The sequence below is a fragment of the Eptatretus burgeri genome, chromosome 2 (genome assembly GCF_056783735.1).
Source record: "Eptatretus burgeri isolate ZD-2024b chromosome 2, Ebu_testis_v1, whole genome shotgun sequence".
In the NCBI taxonomy this organism is placed as follows: domain Eukaryota; kingdom Metazoa; phylum Chordata; class Myxini; order Myxiniformes; family Myxinidae; genus Eptatretus; species Eptatretus burgeri.
In genome coordinates, this window is record NC_140962.1 from 150,491,858 (window position 1) to 150,516,857 (window position 25,000).

At 40.6% G+C, this 25,000-nt stretch overlaps 1 protein-coding gene across 8 annotated transcripts in view; it reads left to right on the forward strand.

The window, feature by feature from the left end:
- The window catches only part of LOC147033540 (CD27 antigen-like), a 28,418-nt gene extending 7,081 nt beyond the window's left edge, over positions 1 to 21,337 (forward strand). For 4 of the 8 annotated variants that reach the window (XM_085856153.1, XM_085856182.1, XM_085856169.1 and 1 more), the window contains 8 exons: positions 6,003 to 6,130; positions 9,466 to 9,556; positions 9,636 to 9,761; positions 10,343 to 10,456; positions 10,719 to 10,850; positions 15,390 to 15,449; positions 15,556 to 15,602; positions 18,423 to 21,337. In XM_085856153.1, coding sequence (XP_085712279.1) covers positions 6,089 to 6,130; positions 9,466 to 9,556; positions 9,636 to 9,761; positions 10,343 to 10,456; positions 10,719 to 10,850; positions 15,390 to 15,449; positions 15,556 to 15,602; positions 18,423 to 18,518 — 708 coding nt within the window. In that variant the 5' untranslated portion in view covers positions 6,003 to 6,088 and the 3' untranslated portion in view covers positions 18,519 to 21,337. Of the gene's footprint in view, positions 1 to 5,227; positions 5,309 to 6,002; positions 6,131 to 9,465; positions 9,557 to 9,635; positions 9,762 to 10,342; positions 10,457 to 10,718; positions 10,851 to 15,389; positions 15,450 to 15,555; positions 15,603 to 18,422 lie in introns of all 8 variants that reach the window. The other 4 variants (XM_085856190.1, XM_085856200.1, XM_085856160.1 and 1 more) reach the window with 3 other exon arrangements.
- The last annotated feature ends 3,663 nt before the right edge of the window (positions 21,338 to 25,000 follow it).

The window sequence follows — 25,000 nt, forward strand, 5'->3', positions numbered from 1 at the left end:
GGCAGCCATGTTGGTTTTAAGAAAAATATTAAATAATGTTTTCTCTGGAACTGCTTAACCTAGCGAAGCGAAAATTTGCACTTATCGTCTACGTTCGTGTTTGCCAATGTGCTGAAAATTATGACGTCATCAGCAATGCCAACCCTCCCGATTTCATCGGGAGGCTTCCGAAAATTCACCCAAACTCCCGCCCTTACGATCACTATCCTTATCCTCCCGAAATTTTGATATTTTTGCACTGTTCACTAATCAGAATGTACTAGTATGAGAATTGAATGAAAAGCATCGTCTGCTACGTATAGCATGTGGTAACTCCATAACGTTCGCTGCTACCAAATTGTACATAAAAAATTGCAAATTCAAATGAGGAGCAGCGAAACATTGGGTCTGGATCTCGCTTATGCGATCATGCACTGAGATTTAGTGCATGCGGTATGTGTGCAATACAGTGCATGCGGTATGTATGCACAGTGTATATGCATGCGATACGCTCACTGCATGCAGCTGGGCCCCGTACCAGCCCGGCGGTCGCGACCACCGTGCGGTGTTTAACAGCCGCTAGAGTTCTACGAGTCGCGCTGCAGCTGTGGAACATCGACTTCGAAGTTACCGATGCTTCAAGCCCTCGATGTTGATTACGAAATGGCAGAAAAGAAGCTTACGAAGACCAAGAAATGGTCTCAGAAGTACAAGACCGAATACAGTCTCCAATACCCGTGTATTCGAAAGTCTGAAAGAGGAATTCATCATGCGTATTGTACAGTATGCAGCGTTGATATTTCAGGTGAGCACGGAGGTCGCGATGATATTCGGAAGCACGTTGGAAGCAAACGGCACACAGACATTGCAAAGGAGAGATCTTCGAGCACGAGTACCGGTACACTTCTGAATTATTTCACCAAACAAGGGACAAGCGAGGAAGAGGATGTTACCCAAGCGGAACTTCTCTTTAGTGGATTTATTGTGGAACATAACTTGCCCATATCAGTCTCAGATCATGCTGGACCTCTATTTCAAAAGATGTTTCCAGATTCAAAAGTTGCTTCAAAGTATGGATGTGCAAGAACAAAAACTTCAGCAATAATTGGTGAGTTGTCAAATGTTACTGCTTCATCTATTGCCGATATTGCTAGACTAGCTCCATTTAGCCTAGCTACAGACGGTAGCAATGACAGTGGTGAGGCCCAGCTATATCCTGTCCTGATTTCGTACTATGACAACAGTGCTGGGATTGTGAAGCAAGGTTTGCTAAGTTTGCCTGCGTGCAAACAAGATTCCACTGGAGAAAACATTTTCAAACTGCTTGATCATGAGTTCAGTGACAGGAAAATTCCGTGGGGAAATTGTGTTTCCTTTTGTGCTGATAATGCCTCTGTCATGGTGGGCAAGCACAAAGGAGTCGCTGCTTATATCCACAAACAAAATCCAGAGTGCTACATCATGGGATGCCCTTGCCATATGATGCACAATACGGCCAAGAAGGCGGCTCAGGCCTTACCCATTGAATTAGATGACTTTCTCATCGATATTTACTACTACTTGGACAAAAGTAGTAAACGCGTCAAAGGAGTGAAAGCACTGCAAGAACTCTGTGATGCCCCGACACACAAGATTCTGAAACATGTCGCAACAAGGTGGCTGTCCCTTGGTCAGTGCCTAGACAGGCTGATTGAACAGTGGGAGCCACTTCTCCTCTTCTTCAAAGAAGAAGTACGAAGAAAAATGCAACCAACTGTAGCCAAGACTCTAACAACGAGCAAGAAGGACGGCACTGTATCTACTGCCAGTACTGGCACTGCAGGATCAAGCACTAGTGGAGCAGCATTCACCACTACCACTGCAGTATCTGCTGCGAAGAAGACAGCACGGACAGCACCAAAACCAATGCTGAGAGCAGGTAGCATCACCGGCCCTTCATCACGTTCATCTACAAAGCAGATCCCTTCAGAGTCGAGAAAGACTGTGATAGTCCCATCTACAGGCAAAGAAGGACCCAAGTTAAGTTCTGCTTTTGCCAAATCACTTGATAATAGCTCAGCAAAACCTTCGAATCAGAGGTCTTCTTCCTTGGCTACACCTACCTCAAGCTCTCTCCTCAAACGTAAAATTGGATCTGGTACTACGAGTCTGACCTCTTCTGCTGGCAGTAAACGCAAGTGTGATCACCCTGCGGCTAAGTGTACTACGAGTTCTACAACTAAAAGCGCATCTTCCTCAAACACTGTGCAGGAATCTAGAGAAAAACGTGTCAACAGGATGTTCTTGTCTCCACAAACAAAACTCTATTGTTTCTTCCTTCGATATGCTAACAAGCTTTTTGAGAAGGGGAATCTTCTGCTCCAAAGAGACGAACCCTGTATTCATCTCCTGCACGGAGAATTGAATGGTCTTCTGAAAGAAATCTTCGTACGGTTTTTGAAACCATCGGTGTCATCGGTTGCTCTGGTAAATGTACCCTTCTCTGACAGAAATCATCAGAAGAATGATGAGGACCTCATGATTGGGAACGATGCCAAACTGTATATAAGGGAACAAAGGAGTCTCAAGAAATCCACCTTCACTCTGAGTGAGTCAGACATCCAAGTGAGTTCAGTGCAGTTCGCTCATATTATGTGAAAGCCTGCAATTACATCTTCAAAACCTGGCCGCTAGATGATGAATTAGCCAAGCATGCTCAGGTGCTGGATGTTAAGCTACACCAAGAAGTGGGGTTTGACTGTGTGGAGTTTTTCATCAAGAAATTCCCCTGTCTGTTCAGTGGCGGTGATAGTGACATAGACAGTCTTGAGAGTGAATTCGCTCACTACCAGGCAGACGCCTCCATAGCTACAATTGCTACTGAGACAGTGAGAGTGGATGAGCAGTGGCATCGGATTTCACAGCTCACAGATCCCTGCACTGGTGCCAAGAAGTATCCTAATTTGAGCAAAGTGATGAAGGGAATCTTGGTCATTCCTCATTCGAACGCATCATGTGAGCGGGCACTCAGTCTTGTACGGAAGAATCATACTGAATTTCGTCCCAATTTGAGTGTCAAAACCCTGGAAGCTCTCTTAATTGAAAAACTAGCTCATAGCACCCCTTGCTACCAGAGAGAATACAGCAAAGACATAATCAGAAGGGCTAAAAGAGCCACACAGCTGTCACTCAGCAAAGCTGCCATGGAAAAAGCAAGCAGCAGTAGTACCAGCCAGTAAGGTAAGAAAAATATTGCTTCTTTTGTGCTTTTTGTTAATCTTTGATTGTCCCCTAACTTACTAATATTAACATACACGTAACATTAAAAAGTGCACAATTTTCCCCTTTTTTTGTTCAAAAAGTGGGAATTCTTAAAATGTTAAATGCTCCAAAATAGGGCTCAGAGGGCACGAGAGAGCGTCTAGAACCCCAGAGCTTCCAGGGCCCTAAGGCGGGCCCTGGACCCCGCCGCAAGGGTCGAGCGCTCCGCGCTCGAGATATGCGCTTCGCGCATATTATTTGGTGTCGGTTGCAAATCCTCCCTAATTCTGATTTCCAAAAGTTGGCATCTCTGCATCATAAGTCACAAGGTTTGGCCGCGATCTTGGATTGAAGGATAAATATTAATTAATGTTTACTCTGGAACCACTGCTTCTATATATACGAAACTTCACATTTGTAATTTAGCCGACATGCGAAATAAACGTTTAAAATTTCAACCTGATCGGTCATGCGGTTTGGCAGCCAGAATTATTTAATTATTTGAATCTGTTCGCCAGTAATAAGGAAATTGACCGCTTTGTGCTGCCCGGTTCGTAACTCGTCTGTTCCGCGCCGTCTCGAAGCAGGCCTGTGTTTGTATCACCATTAAATAATGTTTTCTCTGGCACCGCTTATCCGATAAATGCGAAACTTTGCGACTATGATTTAAGTCTCATGTTGTATCAGTTGTGTCAAAGGCGGACGGACTGGGTACCCGGTCATCACTGCCAGCAGTTATAAAGTGGCAGTTCTAGTTATTATTATTTTTTTTACTGGTCATGCTTTACACGTTGTCTCGTCTCAGTCATCATGCTATGAGTCATGAGCAGAGAGCCAATCTGAAGTTTCTTGCCAAGCTTTGCAAAACACCTTCCAAATCCTTCGCAATGCTGCAGCAAGTCTACGGGGAAGAAACAATGTCACGTTCATGTGTATTTGAATGGGACAAGAGGTTCAAAGAGGGAGGGGGGGAGGTTGAAGATGATCCCTGGTCTGGAAGACCTTCAACGAGCCGAACGGCAGACAACATCGAGCGTGTGAAGCAGATGGTGTGTGCAGATCGTCGACTCATGGTGCAGATGATTGCTGAGGAACTTTACATCAACAAGGACACTGTCTGTAGAATCATCACTGAAAATCTCAATGTGCAAGGTGTGCGCAAAGATGGTCCCCAAGCTGTTGTCCGAGGACCAGAAACGGCAAAGAGTCACTGTCTGTCAAGACATCGAGTGCCTTGAGGACGATCCAGACCTGCTCAGTGGAGGCATTACTGGTGATGAATCATGGATATTCGAATACGATCCCGAGACCAAACGGCAGAGTCGTCTGTGGAAAAGTCCGGCATCACCAAGACCAAACAAAGCAAGGATGTCTTAGTCGAAGGCCAAGGTAATGCTCATCGTGTTTTTTGACATCAAGGGCATCGTCCACTTCGAGTTTCTACCACAGGGTCAAACAGTGAATCAATACGTGTACAAGGAGATCCTCCGGCACCTCATGAGATCAGTCTGGGACAAGAGGACGGATCTGTGGGAGAACAACGCCTGGGTGTTCCACCATGACAACTCCCCTGCTCACAGTGCCATGAGCATCCGACAGTTTCTGGCAGAGAGGAACGTGCCAACTCTGGAGCAACCCCCGTATTCGCCAGACTTTGCCCCTTGTGAGTTTTTCCTTTTCCCCAAGCTCAAGGGGGTGATCAAGGGGACCCGATTTCTGATGTGGAGGCCATCAAAAGGGCCATGACGATGGAGCTCCGGTGGATTCCAGAAGAAGCCTTCCGGGTGTTCCTCGAAGTGTGGAAGAAGAGGATGGACAAGTGTGTAAGACTGGAGGGAAACTATTTTGAAGGGGACAAGCTGTGATTTCAACATACTTTTTGGAATAAAATTTCTGTGAAGTCAGTCCCGTTACTTTTTAGACGGACCTCGTTTTTTATATGAGAGTTAAAATGTTAGAATGCAGAATAGCACCTCCATCAGCCTGCAAGGGGTCCATCTTATTTCAGAATGAGATTCGCTACATTGGACCTACGGAGTACAAAAGGTCCAGTTACTGACCACGAATATCTACAAGATTTCAAAATTGGGTGAGTACTAGCAGAGATAATATGTTGTTAATTGGTCTCGCTTCTCAATTAATAATGTTGTGCTCAAGAATTTCCATCTTTTCCTCATATCTTTAAAGCTCAATATGAGTGGATGTGGAATGCTCAAAAACCCATGAATATGCTCTTGAACCTTATTGTCGGCCTGATTGGTCTCATGTTCCCCCTCTTTCTTGCCATTTTGATGTATACTCTGGGTTTGATCCCTTCATGTGTCAACAAGAAAAACGACAAATTATTTTACTTGTTTTCTTTGGACTGACTCCACTGAGACCAATAAATGGCTTCACTTCTCATTCATTTTAACATTTACAAGCAGGGAATGTAGTCCGTGTTGTAGCACACAGGAGCCTCATCTTTCGAAAGATACCTTTGTGATTGTTAATGTTTCTAACCAGAACATAATTGGGGCAATATATTTAATCCATATCTAAAGTAAAATGTGATTGGAGCTGCAGCGCTGCCTTCTGACACCACATAAAAATGGTAGTATTTGGTGATGTTGATCCTGTTGGGATCAGATAGGATATTTGAATAACAAGAATGTTACCAACTGATCCATCCTGCAGCTCTTCCATAAATTCACCCCATTTTGATTGATAACCACATTTATTGTGTTCATCACTGGGAGAATTATTCTCATGGAAATATTAACATAAAGCATTTTGTACAACAGGTGGTGTTCCACTCTTTCTCTGCAAATGAGTGAAAAAATTTGGTAGAATTTTTCACCAATTAACCAGAAGTTTCCTGGAAGACATTATGGATTCATCATGGCTGCCTTTTCTAATTAACTTCATCACGGTATGTTTCATTCAAATTTTTCAGATTCGATTCAATATACAGATTGGATCAGATTCGAACCTCAGAGATATTTTGAAAACTTTCATCATTCATTTATTCATCATCAAGATCCAACACTCACAGAGAGATAGGAGATAACTTTTGTTACTTTAAGGTTGAAATTTGATTGGTTTCTTCATAACTGTAACCTGTACGATTGCTTTTCACTTGGACAGTTTTCCAGTGAACGTGAAACTTGTGAATGTGCTCGGGGTGTAGTTCATTTTTAGCTCACCTGGAACGTAGTTCCAGGGAGCTTATGGGATGGCACGTCGTCTGTCCATCCGTCTACAAATACTTACAACTTCTCTGAAACTACACATACGATTTCAATGAAACTTGACCACCACCTTCATCACCCATGATGTACCAGATTTTGTTCAAGACATCAAAAAAAATTCGGGTCTCAGGGGTTATACGTCGGGGGGTTGGGTTGCCCAACAGAATATGTATTTGCTTTCTTCTACGAAATCACACACACTTTTGATGAAACTTGACCACATCCATTATCACCCGTGACACCCGTGATGCACCAAAGCTTGTTCATGCCATTAAAAAACAACAGAATCCATAGGTATTTACTTTCTTCTCCACTACATGTTTTGTGGGTCATCCATGCCTACTAGTGGTTCCCTGCTTATCTTATCCAACGGCTACCAGGTGAGTGCCCAGAGGTATTGCCCCTATGCTTATTTGATAATAGGTTTATTTTCCCTCGTTCTTGACTTTTATCTCCTTCATTAATCCCCTCCCGGTTTCACAGTAGGAGAATATCGGTTTGCTCTCCATCTGTCTGTCTGTCCGTCCGTCCCACCTGTGGTTTTTCTGACTTTTTCCCATACACTCTAACATATTCAAGTGAAACTTGGTACATGGATTTACTATGATAAATTAAGGAACAAGTTTGAGTATCAGGGTGTTTCCTCAATTTTTCACAGAGTTATGCCCTTTTTAAATGTAGAAAATATCACATATTGCACATGGGTCAGGGTTCATTTGCCCTGACTCCACCCTACAGCTTTACATCCATTGGCTGGCCAGCTGGCCTGATTCCACCAAAATAAATCGTGCACTGCCATTGCGTGAAGAATCACAGATCGGCAGGCCTCAAGCATTAGTCCTGGGTGTTTGTCCATGGCCCAATACAATTGAATGATCCCAGGTATATAACCACAATGTATTATACATGAACATAATCCATATGCTAGGGTCCAGCGATATATCAATATAATTATTCATATCGATAGACCGGTATTGGAATCCTGAATATACCTGTATACCAAAAAAACCGCATGAAAAAAAACAACCCGGTATATGACCAACAAATAAAATAGAAACAATGTCACCCGCAAGGTGACCCGAATCTTGCCAAAAGGTGACCACGTGTGACTTCTTAAAGGTCACACTGAGGTGAACGGAGCTGCTATCCACCAGTAGCGACTCCTTGAGGAATATCTGCCTACGAGAGATTCCGATGAGAATCGTTCTACAGAGTAACCATGAAAAATATGCTTTTGCCTCATAACATCACCAAATGACGTCATAATGTCTCAAGCTTGACATATCTAGAAAGCACTCATCGAGGTGTTCAATTTGAGGTACTGCACGATATGGTTCCTAAAACTTGAAAATTTGACCTTGGGTTCAAATATGTTTGACCTCAGGCGCTAACCATGAAGGTCAAGGACAATCGCCACCAAAAATTAACCAGCTGAGCGCCAGACCATGAACTATATTCCCATGAAGTTTGAAGACGATCCGATCAAAATTACTCAAAAAATAAGGGTTTCGTCGACTCCCCTGATTTGCGCCAAAGTGACCTTGACCTTTGACCTTGACCTTCAAAATTTTGTGCACTGAAAGGGACCTCTGTAGGCCTCTGATATGCGAAGTTACAAAAATTTCCGATGATTAACTGTGCTCTGCAGAATTTTTTATACGTGATTACAGACAAAAAAAAAAAAACAAAACATAAAAGCTGACTAACATATCTTGCAAAAACTTCGTTTTGGCAAGATAAAAAACATACAAGCTGACTAACATATCTTGCAAAAACTTCGTTTTGGCAAGATAATAAAGGTGTTTACAATCTCCATATACCCTACATGCTTTAAAAAGCTTTGCACTCGGAGTCTCAGCTAAACATGGAACAGGAACAGTGAAACGTATGACGTCAAGACATACCAGGAAGTAAGTACAGTAAGTTTTAACTTTTAAAACTCTGCATCCGAGCTCATCAGCTCCATTAAAGCAATTGGGTTTTTCTTTGCCCTCGTGGCTGGTTGTAAAGTAATTACCAATTGGTTATTCCATATGAATTGGGTGTGCTTTAGAAAGCCTGTGCAGAGTCGGGGATCCACAATAGTCATTCCGGTATCAAAGCGATACTGATATGTAAGAGATTACCGGTATGAAAACGATACCAGTGAATGAAGCGGTACCGGTATGATAGTGATTCCAGTATTATACTGGTATAGCATTCCGCGATAGTCGTACCGGTATGGTGATAGCGATGGAGCCCGACCTGTGCCGATGACCGACACTGACACTGATCTTGCTTTAAAACAAAAACATTTTTAATAAAACATAACGTTGGATCTAAAATAACCATTGTCACCATGGTAAAAAAAACAGGCCTCTTGTGGGAACACTTTAAAAAAATTACCATGTGGCAATGATGTATACACCATACATTAATACATAATGGACCATTGGACCTTTGCACACCTCCACCAGGCTGAACAGTTTATGTTTTGTATCCCACTGATAGGCTGGATCTGGACCTCGTTCTTGTCACTTAACCAACTCATTCACCAATTTTGTAATAACCCGTCCATAATTTTTTGAGATATCCTCCTTTCATAATTTTTGCACTATCACTCAATGGTGAAAAATCGCTTAAAAATTCTTTTCTGGATCCGGATTCAGATCTTCACCAAAATCGAGTCAATTCGTCCTTGTCACATACCCAAGCTCTCCACCAAATTTCGTCTGAATCCGTCCACAACTTTTTGAGATATTTTGTTCACAAAAAAAAACAGAGAGGGGTGAGAACATTAACCTCTCTCCACCTTTGGTGGATGAAGGTAAAATTGTTCTTCTCTTGAATCTGTTTTCTTCAATAAGAGCATTAATACAACTTTTGAAGGATCTGCAATTTAATGAGAAAGTAAGTAAAAATAATAAAGAATGATATTTGATTTCCTGCTATTCAAATTTTTTCAGATAGCTAGTTATTAATTGTTCAAATACATCATCGAAACGATTCAACATTATGTTTTGTTTTGGATTTACAGGGATCATGTTTTGGAATGGAAAGTCCATCTCCATGTCCACAAAATCAGTTCCTTCATCCTGATGGGATTTGCTGTGAATTTTGTGACTTGGGTGAGTCTTTATCTCATTTCCACTCTTTTTCCATGATCATCACCTTTTCCATAATTCCGACTCATGATGTATTTGACAGGAAGGTACGTGTTTAAGCCTTGTTTCGATGCTGGAAGTAAACCGCTCTGTGCCCCTTGTGAAATGGGAACATACATGGACAAACCGAATAAGGAGGCAATGTGCAAGCAATGCAGAGTTTGTGATCCAGTTAATCATTTCGACTCCATTTACTTTTACACTTAATTATTCAAAGTATCAGTGCAAACATAACCAAGAATGAAATGTCCTCTCGCTGTACGTATACTTTTAATTTCTTTATTAACAACTCGATGGCAGGTAGTGTTCTGTAAAATTGTGCAGAAGTTATTTTTCAAATTCAGTTATAATAAAGATTGCACTATATAAAGAGCTGATGACCTTTGATAAGAAATGTTTATATGATATACCCCATTTTATTATTTGCACAAAAAAACTTCGGAGTTAATCTGCAAAGACTGCTTGCCGTACATGGAAACAACAACAACCAACAACTCTTCTCTCAGGTGTTCTCCCACCGTGACTGATTTCAAACACTTTAATTACATTGTCTGATTGATGTGGAATGAAGTGAAAAATAAAAATGTTTAGTTATCCAGTGAGTCAGATGGTAAACGGTATATTCCAATTTTAGAACCTGACGACGACTCACTTTGAACACCAAACTTATGCTGGATGTCAAACATACTACCATTTATTTTATTCCTTATTTATCTCTTATCTCACCCTCCTGTATTTAATTTCCTTCCACAGAGAGTGAGGTTGAAGATAAAGAGTGCACCTTTGTCTCTAACCGACAATGTGTTTGCCGTGACGGTTTCCATAGGAAAGGGAACAAGTGTATGATGGATAACACGGTGGAAGGTAATTCAACAATGTTCATGTGTATTTAGAAATATTTTATGCAGAATTCAGATGAAGGATGAATTTGAGAGATAAATTTAAAAATGAATAAGTTAACACAAATGACATGTTTTCTTGAATGAAAATTTTAGAAAATATTTGTAAGATAAAAAACAACAGAAACAACAACCAAGGAAAAGGAAAATTAATCGATGATGTTAATCTCACCTTCTACGTTTCTCTTTTGAATTGATCATCCCTATTATCTTCAACCTTTCAACAGATAAAACTGATGTTAGATCCGCCGCCTTGTTTAAACACCCCACGTCTGCATCTACCGTGTTTCTTCCATGGTGGATTTGGTTACCTTTGCCGATTGGATCCATTCTGTTTGCGCTGTTCTTGTTTCTTTTCGGTGAGTGTCATTTGATATTATTTACCTTGGGAATAGGGATGTTCCTGGTGTGGGTAGAAATAATATCGAGCGTGATGTTGTGTGCTGTCATTTAAATTATGAGTATGATTGAAACAATAGTTGAAAATGTAAATGAGAGGAAGCAGAACAACAACCACATGAGTGATTTAGAACAAAACATCCACATTATTTAATGCTGGATCACATGAATTTATAATCCTTGATCGTGTTAATATTAATAATAATTATATTATGTGTTCCCTAACAAGGAATTCCAATGCAGGAGGAGGCCATTTGGCTAATCAAAGCCTGTGCCGGTATTGCCAACCCATGGTTATCTGGACATTGTCCTTTTTAAATGCTGAACATCAAGCAAGGAAGTGGCACGTACTATTTAATAAATGTTTGGTATAACCTCAAAGACTCAGAGCAGACACTCTAACCGTTATATCACTGAGCCCAGTCAAAGTTCAAGTTATAGACTAAGATGTGACAAAAGTTAAATATCAAATGCTTTCTCTCTTTCTCTCTCTTTTTCTCTCTTTCTCTCTCTCCAATGATTTTGGTTCCCTCCCTCTTCTTTTCCTATTGATCTTTTAAATTACCATGCTTGTGTGTGTCCAACTGTGGCCCGATTGTCCCACTCCAATTTCATTGCTTTCTCACACCCTAAACTTTCCCAATCCTTCTCTCTTCCATGATCCCCAAACTTGTATGTAAAAATATGGGTCAACCCCAGAGAGTATTCAGAGAAGATATCCAGGTGCTACCCCTCCCCTCCCCCCCCATGTCAAGTACAGATAACATCCTCAGTTGTTTTATTTTCTAATTATTGAATGTTTATATCAGATCATTTACTGAGTGATGGTTTAGTCGACAATTTGAAGTGAAGAAAAGGTCACTGTAGTGTTCGTAAGGTTCACCTGCCTCTTCTAACTTCGTGAAGCTCCAGAATATAGTAGCCAGGTTCTTGGTTAAAGCTTAGAAATGTCTCTGATCTTCAAAACACTTCACAGATTCACTTCTATCCAACAACGGGTCGATTTTTATATATTGATGATAATTTCAAACATAACAAGAAACCTGTCACCATTGGCTTATCTAGCAGATACCCGTCTGATGGGGGAGAGGACGGATTACAATACTCGGTTACGGGAGTTTCTTTGGATGTTTTGTGCCACATTCATCAGCTCAGTTCATATTGGTGGTGTGTCTGAGTGCCCATGGTAGAGTTTGAGACTGGTTGTTTTAGATGGTTGGCCTTGACACATCGTGCCAGATGAGTAACGCCAACGATTTGACATATTCATCGTTTCTATATTACCTCCATCAACAGATTAACAACATGGCAGGATAAAAGTCGTAAATTCTGAGTTGAACAAACATCCTGAACTCATGGACTTGGTTAAGTGAAGCACGTCGTCTGGGACCTGGCCGTCGGTTTGCCGTCGAATGCTGCTGATTGTGACGTCATCGATTCCCTCTTTGTAAATTATATCTCTATTCGATGTTTTGAATCCGCTATCACCTGCGTAAATACATGGAACACATAATGTGAAGATTTTGGAAGTATGAAGAGAATAAGTTTGGAGAAATGTGTGTTCGAAGTTCCAGGCTTACGCCCATTATATTATGATTACTACTTATTTCCCAGAAATTAAGCAACACTATCACAACGGGAGGTCGGATAATGAGTTTTGGCAATCGAGCATTCTTCAGATTTTTTATTTTATTTTAAACTTGCACTGAAGTTGAGGCTCGAAGAAGCAAATATTTCTCAACACTGGAACTCACCTGGTCCAAGAAACAACTAGCAAGACCCGCGCAACAACTCACCCAGATCGCTTTTTACACGAAAACTCATTGATTAGTTCAAAGACACGACAACACATCCATCTCAAAGCACTTATTCTTTCTTCTTCTTTAACGGCCACTATTATTCCCACTAGTGGGGTAAGCCAGGGAAAGCTTGGCCCAAGTCTTTCATGAACAGTCTGACCCAGTCTGATGTTTCACGAAGTAGTTGGGGCAGGAATTTTGAAATTGGCTATGGCACCAAAGATCGCTTGCCAACTCTTCTTGTAAGACATTCTGTGGGATCTTTACGGTCCATCAAACAATGCCGATCGAGGGGACGCCCACAACGTCCATCTGAGGGACGACGGTAAATACATTGATGAATCACCCTGCCTGTGAAGCACTGGGAAAGCAATTTATAATTGGTTTGGGATTCCAACACAGGCGAGACATCATAGGCATGGGTGTGCGTACCTCTTGATGATCCTGCCAGCACCCTCTCAAAGCACAACAGGTTTATTTTGGACAAAGACTGACCTTGAATCTGCAATTTGTACTCACAAACCAAACAATTGTATGGCACAGTCAGGACCACATTTCGGTAAGGACCAACAGGACGTCTGTCCAGAGCCAAAGCTAAAAACATACAATACATTTATTTATTTATAAAGCTAGTATTATTTATTCCCTTGCTGTCTCAATGTTAGCAGACATGGGAGACAGGAAATCATGGCATAAATATAAATAATCCAACGTTTTATTAAAAACACAAACAGTGATACCAGACAAGCAATGAGTGACATTCGATACAATTCACGACCGTTTATGGGAGGATCGCAATCAGCATCATACACCAAATTGACGCAATCACGCAACCACAAACGATGTAGAATTGTTTTATACAGTTTAGAATTGTAAAAATATTTACATATTGTTTTATACATCGACACAGACATATAGGCAAAAGGAAATATACGACGAAGACACAGAGCCAGAGAGCTGGAAGAGCCAGAGAAGTGGTGTATAGCATAATACTAAGTGCACCTACTCTTAAGTTAGTCCAAGCAGGAGATATCGACCTGTCACTTGTGGTTAAATTACTGGAATCTCTAAAATCATATCTTTGTAACATTCCTCATGGTTTTAATGATTATGAAGAATGCACCATCCAATTAGCAGTTGAGAAGACTTACCAGAATGCAACAGAATGGGAGAGGTGATTGCCCAGTGCTTTGCAAGATGGACCAAGTTACACTGATGTGCATCACCAGGGCAGACACAAATTTTGCGATAAGACTTTCATTTTTTTTTTAAAAACCCTAGATACGCTTTCGATGCATTGTCAGCACTGAACAGAAGCCTATGTCGATGTACACAATCTTTCTATCGAGTGCAGCCTATGGCTGCTGGTTGCATCATTGGTTGGGTCGCGGCTATGCCGCGGATGCAGTTTTCCCCTTACCAGTGCACTGGCACTCATTTTGCCGACCTCAGAAGGATGACAGGCTGAGTCAACTTCCTGGTGTATTAATTCAGCGGCCCAATAGGGCTTGAATTCAGGAACATAGGATCCCAAGTCGCCACCCTCAACACTAAGCCAACACCAGGCTGATGTACACAATTTGTTTGGCTTTCTAACCGAGTTTCAAGACATGTCAGCACATGATATTCAGAAAAAAGCTGCTGCCCTCTTGTCCACTTCTCCTTCAGATTTGGATTAATCTCTCCCAGCAGAAATCCCCACTACTCTAAATATAAATCTCCACGAGATCTTCACCACTCAAAAGTCCAGGATGCTGTTCAACATAAATCCAACTCTGGGCACAGTTACTACCAGCGAACTGTGTGCCAAGCCCTAATAATATTCAAATCCATGATCCCCTTCATGGAAGTACTCAATAATCATCCACAAAACAATACAATAATGAACTTGCCATTTTCATCAATGTTCCCATCTTCAAAAACTGCACACATTTATACAATAAGCAGAACAGAGCATAATTTATCACGTTGAAATTGAGGGACGTCCTGAATGATGGCATCACTGCATGACCTCAAATTAAATTGGCCAATCACATCCTCCGAGTTAAGATCGATTGGCACTGCATGCTTCATGGAAGCAACAAAAACGCTGTGCCATATCAACGTCCCCGCAGAAAAAGAAAAAACAATCCTGTTTTTCTGATTCTAGCTGAGCTACACCCATCAATGGAAGTATACAAGCACAAGGGAAGGTGAAGTTGCAGAGAAAGCCATTGAGTGGTTCGATTTGATACAAGGTATCACACCTGACAAATTCACAGTTGTCCCAGAAAGACAAAGATCGACAGAGCAAAGACGAGGCAACAACGAAAAACCCCTAAACTATGAACACAAGTATGTACAGTAGAATGTAAAATATGCCAATAAGTGTCAAAGATTGACAAATACACCTTAAAAGTTTTAGTTGAATAGTCTACCAATTACTATTATATAGGCCGTGGTCTCCTCCAGTCCCAGATGTAGATATATCTATCGGTATGTAAGCTATTTGTAATGTAGGGTCACCGAAATCGAATGGAGTCATTAATTAGGCATATATATATATATATATATATATATATATATATATATATATATATATATATATATATATATATATATATATATATATATATATATATATATACATATACATACACACATACATATATTTGACCAAAAAATAAAACTAAATTTTATAATGTTTATATGTATTTGCAGCTGAAGAAGCCAATGCAGAACTTGACCGAAAGGAGGAGCAAAAAAGTGATGCTGTAACAGGTGCGTATCACACAAACATATCTGATGAGGTGTTGACATCGCCAACGAACTTGGACTGGAAAGCGTTGCATATCTGTTGACTATCCTTTCCTCTTCTTTCCTACAGCGAACAAACAAGTATTGGTTTTCAGCAAGTTCTTCCCCATTTTCCATGTAATTTCCATAGTTGAAGACTGGATATGAGATGCAATATTGATGTACAGGGTGGGGCATTTATATCTGATGGTTTATTATCCTTATAACTTTTTTGTTTCAAAACCAAATAAAAGACAATTTCTATAAAAGATAGGCACATACTTCAACTTTTAAAAATAAGTTTTGATTCTTTATTTCTTAAAAATTACATCAGACAATGGGCCCCTTTTGAATTTGTGCATTCACGACAGCGGATCATCGTATTGTTCATTACCACAGGCAATGTCTCTTGATCAATAGAGCAGATGGTTGGTTAGAGTGATGTTTGCCTTCAATTCACCGATCGATATTGGATGTTCTTTATCAACTGTCTCCTTTAGAAATTCCCAAAATAAGAAATCTGGTGGAGTTAAATCTGCCAAATGAAAGTGTGCCTCATTTGTCATGATGACCTTATTTGTGAAATTGGCGTGCTCATTGCATTTAAAAAACAATTTTTAATTCAGAAAAAGAAATGCTCATTGCATTTAAAGTGCTCGATCATTAAAACCTTTCAAGTATTATCTGTAAAACAATGAAAACAATTAGTAGTTGTGCCAAGACGGCTTCCAGCTTGAAAGATTGCAAATGTGTCAGATATAAATGCCCCACCCTGTAGAATAGCTACACTTTGTGCAAAGTTAATGCAGTCGTATTAAGGGGAAATAACGCTGTACCAGTTCTGTGCAGCAAAAAAATTCCAAGAAAAACGCATAAATGTTTTTATTTCTTATTTTATGCAAAATATAGTTTAAGGCTCGCAGAACATCCACTTGAAAATTGGGTTGACTTTCTCAAAAAATGAGACCTTTGATCTGCTACAGCCCTAATACTTCAGTAAGTACTAAGTACAACCTCTAAACAAATAGCTAGTGTGAGGTGGCTGAAGGTTGTGAACACCAGAAAGGTATTAACTCTGTGTAGAGAGCTGAACTCATGGACATCTCGGAAGGTAAAATGCTGATAATGCAACTGCACCAAGTCTTGAATTAAGGTAAGAATCTCACATTTATTGCCAAGATAAGTTTGTTGCTCAGGGGTTTGCCATAGTAGTTGTCTTTGGGTTTTTACATAAAATCTCAATCCATTTTTCGAATGTGTGTCATACTTGAGCTTCTCTGGACATTCCAGCATAAATGGTCACTCCATGTTTTCATTGTTCATGATGATACAATATACAATCCTAGTTTTGGCTTCCTGAGAATGAAGTCTGTCAGTGACTCGCTGGAATAACTATCACAGAGAATTTTCATGTGTTACTCTGTTGCAGTGGTTTCCAATGTAAGTGGTGCATATATATATATATATATATATATATATATATATATATATATATATATATATATATATATATATATATATATATATATATATATATATATGTATATATGTTACGTATAAAATGATTGTGTCTGTTTGAGACAGAGTTAACATTTTGTGATAGATTATCAAGAGAAGAGGACAATTAAACATATCACTGGCATTAGGTGTGCAGTTGCAAAGGTATTTTGTTATATTTATACTGTGTATTGCTTTGGCAACCAACAAGGGCACCACATTGCTACTTTCATAAGTTTCTGCCACAATGTATTGTTTAACATTATCTCAAGTTTCAAGATTCTTTGTCGAAGGGGGAGTGCTGGGTTCGTTCGTCACTGCATTGCTGTTGCTATGTTGGTTGCTATGGAAACACTAATTTCTCAGTTCGCACAAGTTTCTGGCAATGTCCTCAAGCATATTCAATATCCTGAGACCTTAGGCTTTGATTTAATCCATGAGGACAAATGTTTTACCTCAGGTTGGGGCAAGTTTAAAAATTTACAAATGATTTACAAATGTTTAAAGATCAAGCCTCATGGAAGAGCTGGAACAATGAACGGATCGTATGCAAACGAAGAAAAGAAACAGTAGACGGGGGGCACACTAACAGCAGGGTTGAAGGACAAAACAGAGGACGACTTGAACAAATAATGGGTTTAGGGAGGAATGAGAGGTATAGAGTGGACAAGATGGATACAGAAGCAAACTATCAGGAAGGAAAAACTGGAAATTTGGAAGGAGATTGGCTTGGGGGTGGGGAGGGTTAACGGACATTGAAAGGATCTTAGTTATGGATTGAGGATGATCAGAGGTGAAGGTGAACAGCTCTATCTTGATGACTATTGGGTTGTGACGAGTTTCAAATAAATGCAGTTGGTGGGGATTTTGAGTGAAGGTGAAGACTTTTATTAGAGACTCCAAGATGACAACAATCCTGTCACATCTCAACCATACCACCTTCACCTCTGTGGAAAATTCAAGCTCGACAATGGTCTTCTTTTTGAGATCATCAATCAAGACAATGGTCTTCACCTACTTCATGACTGTTTGTGGGGAAACTTTGATTGCCTCCCACCTCCCATGAGAGCAAGATAATTGCACCTGAAGAGCATTTCTATATGTCCAATAACTCCCTCTGCAAAATCTTGCCTTTATTTTTCCTTCAACACATCAGCATTATAAACACGAAATCCAGACTCTATACCACAGGCAAAGCACCCATGGTCCTTGTTAAAAGCAGTGAAGAGTAGGCCATTGCTTTGGGGATCCATGAACTCCGAGATTGACTTAGTTGCGATTTCTATGGTGGTTGCGAACAGGTGTAGCATTGGCTTGACGTTGTAGTTGAGGATGGGATTATGGCTTGTGCCGGGATCTGGAATCTCAGGAGAAATTACTTCGAGATGTTTTGAATGATCCTTAAAAAGTTGACGTGTCTCACCTCACTCTTTCTTTCTTCTTCTTCTTTTTTTTTACCAGACACAGCTTGAATGCATGCTTGACACCAAGTCACAGTGTGGCATCAGATGTGGAGATCCACCAGGCACCAAGACCTACATAGGAGAAACGATGTAAATTCGTAAACGTAAACTGCTTCCAGTTGAATCAGCTTCCGTAAACTGCTTCCGGTTCTGGGTTTTGAGCGTTGGCAGGTCTCCTTCAGGGCTCTCTGCTAACGATCTCAGAGTTACTTCCAGTTGTTATCTGTCCTGTTTTAACTGTTTATCTTCTCTCCTACATGTTCCTAGTTCGGTTTTGTTTCAAAAATTGTGCTATTTTGTGAGTTTTTGTCGACTTTGTCTTACCGGTTGCTTGAGGCCTATCCATCCATCCCTCCCCTCAATGTACGATCATGTTTATTTGTATTTTTTCCTGTGGAAGAAAATAATTATATTAATGTACTCTAAATTTTAATTATGCTGGTGTTTTATAAATTAAATTTTTATGCTACAAGTCGAATTGGCTGTCAGTGTTCCGTCAAAGGTGGAGTTTTAACCTAATGGAGAGAGGAGAAAGAGTAGACAATCAGGAGAAAGAGGGCAAATCTCCCATGCCTCCCCCATGACTGTGATAAAGTTTGGGAAGGTTCTCGCTGCATGTGTGGACGGAGTGTTTGAGCTGCAATTTAAATGATATTCACCTGATGACAAATTTGACAAATGATTTAACAATTTTTATACACCTGTTTTAAAAAAAAAAACAGAGGTTTAAACTGTATTTATTTGTTTTGATAAATGAAAATGGATTCGTAATTGAGAAGGTCAGAGGAAGTGATGGATGGCTCGTGCATGTGAAGTTGGTTATATTACAGCATATTGCTGTTTTGGTGAGAGAGAGAAGTGGACAAGATGGACAATGTCAGAGATTTAAAATGTTGATGAATTCTGAAGTGATGATTGAGATTGGTTAAACATTATTTTCCAACATATTTCATTGGTTAAACAAATAAATGGATGCTCATCAGGTTAATGAAATAATGTTAGCATTTTGTATTGATTAAATTGTTTGCATGTGATATTAATATTGAAAAAAAAATGAAAAAAAAACTTCTGTTTTGAGATTATAATTTGAGAATCCTTTGACCTAAGGACCTTGTTAATCTGTTAATTGCGGATAGGGAAAAGTTACTGAGAATTGAATCAAGATAATATAATGGCAGTTGCTCTGGAACTACTTGTGAATGAAACTGTAAATTGTTTTGCAGATATGAATGTTCAATGGTAACTGTGCAAAATCGAATCGCTTTGGATTCGGTACTTGAAAGAAGTAGCTTACTCTTATATATTTTTGTATAGATGATGGAATATTTTTGGTGAAAAGAATTATTGATTGCAAATTGGAACCCTGATAAAGACTGTTGCTTTTTCTACATGGAAATAGCAAATGAGATGAATGATTTGAGTATACATACAACTGAGATTTCTGAATATTTTAGTTGTCATTTAGGGAAATAATAAGGAAAGAGATAACATATTGATAATGCAAGTTGAATGCTTCTGCAAGAACCTTTGTCAGTCTTGTTGAGATACATGAGCCCATGACGTTTACTGATGGCATGTTTAATCGATGTTAACCTTGATTTTGTTTGTTTCGGAGTGTTGAGAGCAGTTGAACCATGCAATGTACAATTTTATCTCGTGAAGCTTTGGAAAGAGCTTCCACCAAAAGATTGGACGATGGGGAGAACCCAGATTTGGGTGATTGGGCATTCAACACGTGATCATGAAACTACCCCCTTCCTGAGGAGATAAGATGAGCAATGTGAAAAAAAAAAGAAAAGAAAAAACCCACTGAGGAGAAGGTTGAGCAAAGTCTTAACGTCGCCGTTGTGTGGTGCCTGCCTGGAGGAATATCCTCAGCCACACTCTCGATTGCTGCTCTGCAAATACATTGTGAACTTGCTGTGGTTGCTTCAATGCACGACCAAGACCCTGGAGGTCCACACGGCGAGTCCTCTGCAACATGTGTTCAATGGTGCGGGTGGGGGCTCGTGCTGCCACCGCGACTGCATCTAATTTGCACAGCTCATTTGGTGAATCAAACCTGATTGCACAAACTGCTGCTGCGGGGCCCCGGGCTGTGCTGGAGCTGGATCCCTGTTCACCTCTCGAGTCCTTTTCATGTCCTTCAACCCAGTGTCAGGCCCAAGCTCGTACTTGCCAACATCTACCTTCTCTTCAGCTCAAGGAGTGCCTCGACTGTGTTTCTCCTTGGGTGCTGATCTACACCCTGACCTGTTTATCTTCTGACTTCGGGCAGCATGTCTTTTCAATGTGTGACACATGCTGATGAACAGGCCATAAATTAAATGGAAACACACTCACTCACCTTCAGATTATGAGACTGAGCACTCGCTGCCAATGTTGATTGAACTTGTGTAACGAATATCTTTTCTCCTCCAGCAACGGGATATGGTAATCATGTGTAATATAATTATTCAAAATTTTCCTTATAAGGAAAAAAAGGGAGGAATTGTGGAAGAAAATAATTATATTAATGAACTCTAAATTGTAATTGTACTGGTGTTTTATAAATTTAATTTTTATGCTCCAAGTCGAATTGGCTGACAGTGTTCCTTCCCTTTAGCCAAGAGTCTTTTGCCCTAAATGTTGATAAAAGGAGTGTCTTGCTATGGAACAAAGTGACCTGGGTTGATAACACCAACCTTGTTATGATTACATCGTTTGCTTTTCACCTGGAAGACACGTATTGCATTTTGGAGTTCTTTGCCTAATGTTTAACAGCCCCTTCCACTCTCCCATGAAAGCATATAAATACCAGAAATTATAATCTTGTTTTAGTGCAAGTACGTGAGGATGTATACCATCCCAGTGGGTTGCACTCCTTGGGACTGGCCAAGTACCAAGTATAATAAAACTCTCTGATGTAATGTACTTTCATGTTGTGGCAAGTGAATTGATTGGTGTCTGTAATTTGAATAACAGGATTTGCATCGAGTCGGTTAAACGGTTAAGTAAAAGTAAATACAGGACCAAATAAAATGGTAAGCAATAACTTCCACATCACTCCCCATTTCCTTCAATTTATATCTTCCCCACTTTCCCAACGTCCCCCATCCCTCCCAACTAAACCCTCAATTTCTTGTCTTAAATCCAAAAAACAAAAAACTGCCTTTCTCCTTGCATACTCACGAGTCTCGATCCTCATTCTTCTTCATCCTCTTCTTATTCCTCCTGCTGGCACACCATCTCTATTCTACTGAGCTGACCCTCTCGTGCCATTACCCTCACGATTTCTTCCTACGACCTTCCATTCCCGAATCTCACCTGTTCTTCAAAAATACATAAAAAAATAATAATCTTCCTTGTATCCTTTCGATCTCTCCACCTCCTGTAACCATGTGTCTCTCTCTACTCTTCCTGGTACTTTTCATCGACCCATCAGCTTCACACTGTGTTTACCGTTCCAAATTCACCACACACTTCCACGATGTTACTTCAACCTTCCCTTTCCTGAATGTTACGCAATCCTTATTTAAAATAAATAATTTCATTTTTGACTTTTGACAGCATAACGTTCCTCTATCTCTCATAGTTTCCGAATGGCAGCCCTCCGAATGCGGAAAGGTGGTGAACCAGGGAATATGTTAAGTGACCTTGACCTCAGAAACCGTCGACAGCGGAACATTCAAATTCGGTGTATGGATAGAGTTTAATAACTACGACAAAATTGAACCGCAGCATTTTTCCAGATTCGATCACCAAGGGTGTCGGGGCTGAAATACACAAAATTCGAAAAAATACTTTTTCTCGACCTACGTTCACTATTTTCAATACTTGTATGATATTTAATTTGTTTCATGAAATAGCCAGCCGACATTCTCGACCCCAGAGCAAAGCTCAACAAACGCAGCCGAGAATTTCAACAGGGCCTGCTTTTATATAAGTTTGTGTCCTGATCGGGATGTACATTCGACAGTTACTACAAGGTCGATGTACGTTTGCAGCACACACAGACGTGGTACATATGGGTAGATTTGGATCTGTACGGACTCTTTGCGGGTTTTGTCGACATGCCATGTCTGTTATGGGTGCCATGGTGGAAAAGTTTCATCCCGCATCAGTCGAGGATTAATGTGGCTTCTGAGGCATCCATGCAAATGAATGGTGAAAATGGGGAAAACTCTCTGAATCAACCCCGAAAAAGCCTAAAACAGGAGACTGATTCCTCCCCCTCCCATACAAATGTATAGGCTAACCTTTGACTCAAGGCCCATCAGGTCAAAAGAGGAGAATGATTCCCCCCCTCCCCCCCTCTGACTCTCTGATTCTTGGTCCATGGGGTCAAAAGAAGAGATCGATCTCTACCCCATTGAGCACATGTTAAACTGAGGCTTACTGATTTCCTTTTATTTTTTCACTCCACTCAAAGAGTGATCCAATACATATTTGTCCATGTTCTATTCGAGGTAATAAATTAATTTTTCGATTACATTCGTCAACATCGACTATATTCACAAATATTATTTTAGAAATTAGATCTTGGTTTATACGTCTTTGTTGCGCAGAAATAAAATGATAAACGTCTCTCAATGCTCTTGTTTGTCCACCTCCTGAGCCACACATTATTTTTCATAAACCACGCCCACTTTTGCTAAGCCTCGCCCACTTCTTAAGCTACGCCCACTTTTTATAAACCATGCCTATTTCCTCTAAGTTCCGCCCACTTTCCCAAGCCCCACCCACTTTTGTGAGGACCACCTACTCTTACATCATTTCCAGTTAATCTCTGACTCACAAGGCTTGTCTGGGCTTGCCCAGGGAATTTCCAAAGGAAACCACACACACCAGTCTTTCTATTTCAAGGCTTCAAACCCAGACTGAATTTAAACATATTTTTACTTTTACTGAGAATGGACTGCTGTGCTGACCTTGAGTGGGATGACTTTGGAGTGCCTTGGAGTTCTACAACTTGTATGGAACTAAACCTTCAAGTTGATGAACTGGATTCAAACCTCTTATCTATTGAGGTAAGATTTTATTTTCCTATTTACAGAGTTTGATTTCAGCATATAATCATTTAATAATTAAATCACTAAATTAATACATGAATATTTTCTCACAGGAAATTGTATCAGAAATACAAAATGAAAATACTGCTTGTGCCACAACTTGGGGCGAAATTATTGGTTTGGTTGAAGACCTTGTGAGTGACTAAGACCCACAGAACGAGCTCGACCTTGATGACCCAACCAAAGAGTTATACCTTGGAGACCCGCAAAATCCTGAAAAAAGAGTTTTACATCAATGGTACTCATTGCTGATAGGGATGGTTATGAGGTGTGTGTTGGTTTTCATGGGTCAGGAGCTATGAACCAGAATAGCACCAAGTTCCTTGACTTTGCAAGAAGTCATGGACTTAGGGTGGATGGTTCATGGTTTCAGCGCCCACAAGCTCATCGCTGGACTTGGTATTCCAACGCTGGCGGTGTGGCAAAGGAGATTGACCATGTCCTCATTGACGGTCGTTGGAGGATGATCCAGAACTGCAGGGTCTACCGGAGTGCTCAGTTCCTCAATACTGACCACAGGCTTGTTGTCGCAACTCTAAAGCTGCACCTTAAATCCTGGAGAATGGTACCATCATGTACCAGGCTGATCCCCCAGCTGTCGAGTTGGACGTCAAGGGTGTTGCAATTCCTGTTGCTGACCCTCGAATCAACTGTGGTCGACCTTCGCTTGTGGAAACACGGGCCGCGGTGAACCGGTTGAAACGTGGCAAAGCTCCAGGGATCTGTGTCATCCATGCTGAACTTCTCAAGGCTGGTGGAAATGCTGCACTTGTGTCGATGCATGCAGTTTTGTGCTCTTGCAGCTTAAAACTATAACATAAATTATTTATGTAGGGTAGAAGTGGTTGAAGCTGAATAAAGCAACAAAGAAGCTTTACTTTAAAAACATTCACCCAGTTGACCTTGCCAGGCAAACCGTTGGAATGGTCTTGTGATAAGCATGCCGGCTGTGAGTCCGGGGAGCACTAGCTTTGCCTGCCAAAAGTATTCCTATCTTGTTTCGTCCATAACTTGCTTCATATTTCTTTCTCCTGCTTCTTGGATTTATGATCTTTCTTCACCAGCTACCTCTCCTTATTCCGACAGAACACCATTTATGGTCACAAATCATTGCACACAGCTGTGTAATATCAGAAAACCCCACCTTTTACCATGACATGGGAATGTTTTCAGCTTGGGAAACTTCTTATCAGGCAAGTTCGATGTCAATAAGTCTCAATAGCATGTACTGTTCTTTGTCAAACAAAGGAGACAGGGCTTTACACACGAGAAAGGAGGCGGTTACGAGGATGTGTGTGTGTGGTTGTATGGCAGCTTAGCTGCCGGGGTAGCTATCATTTCTTGAAGCGTGACTGTGTCGCTGATGCAGTGCCCCTCTACCAGTACACACACTGGAACTGGTACTCATTTCACTGACCTCAGAATGATGACAGGCTGAGTCAACCCCCTGGTGTATTAATTCAGTGGCCGACGGCGGGGCTTGAACTCAGGACCCGAGGATCCTTAGGATCCCAAGCCACCAACC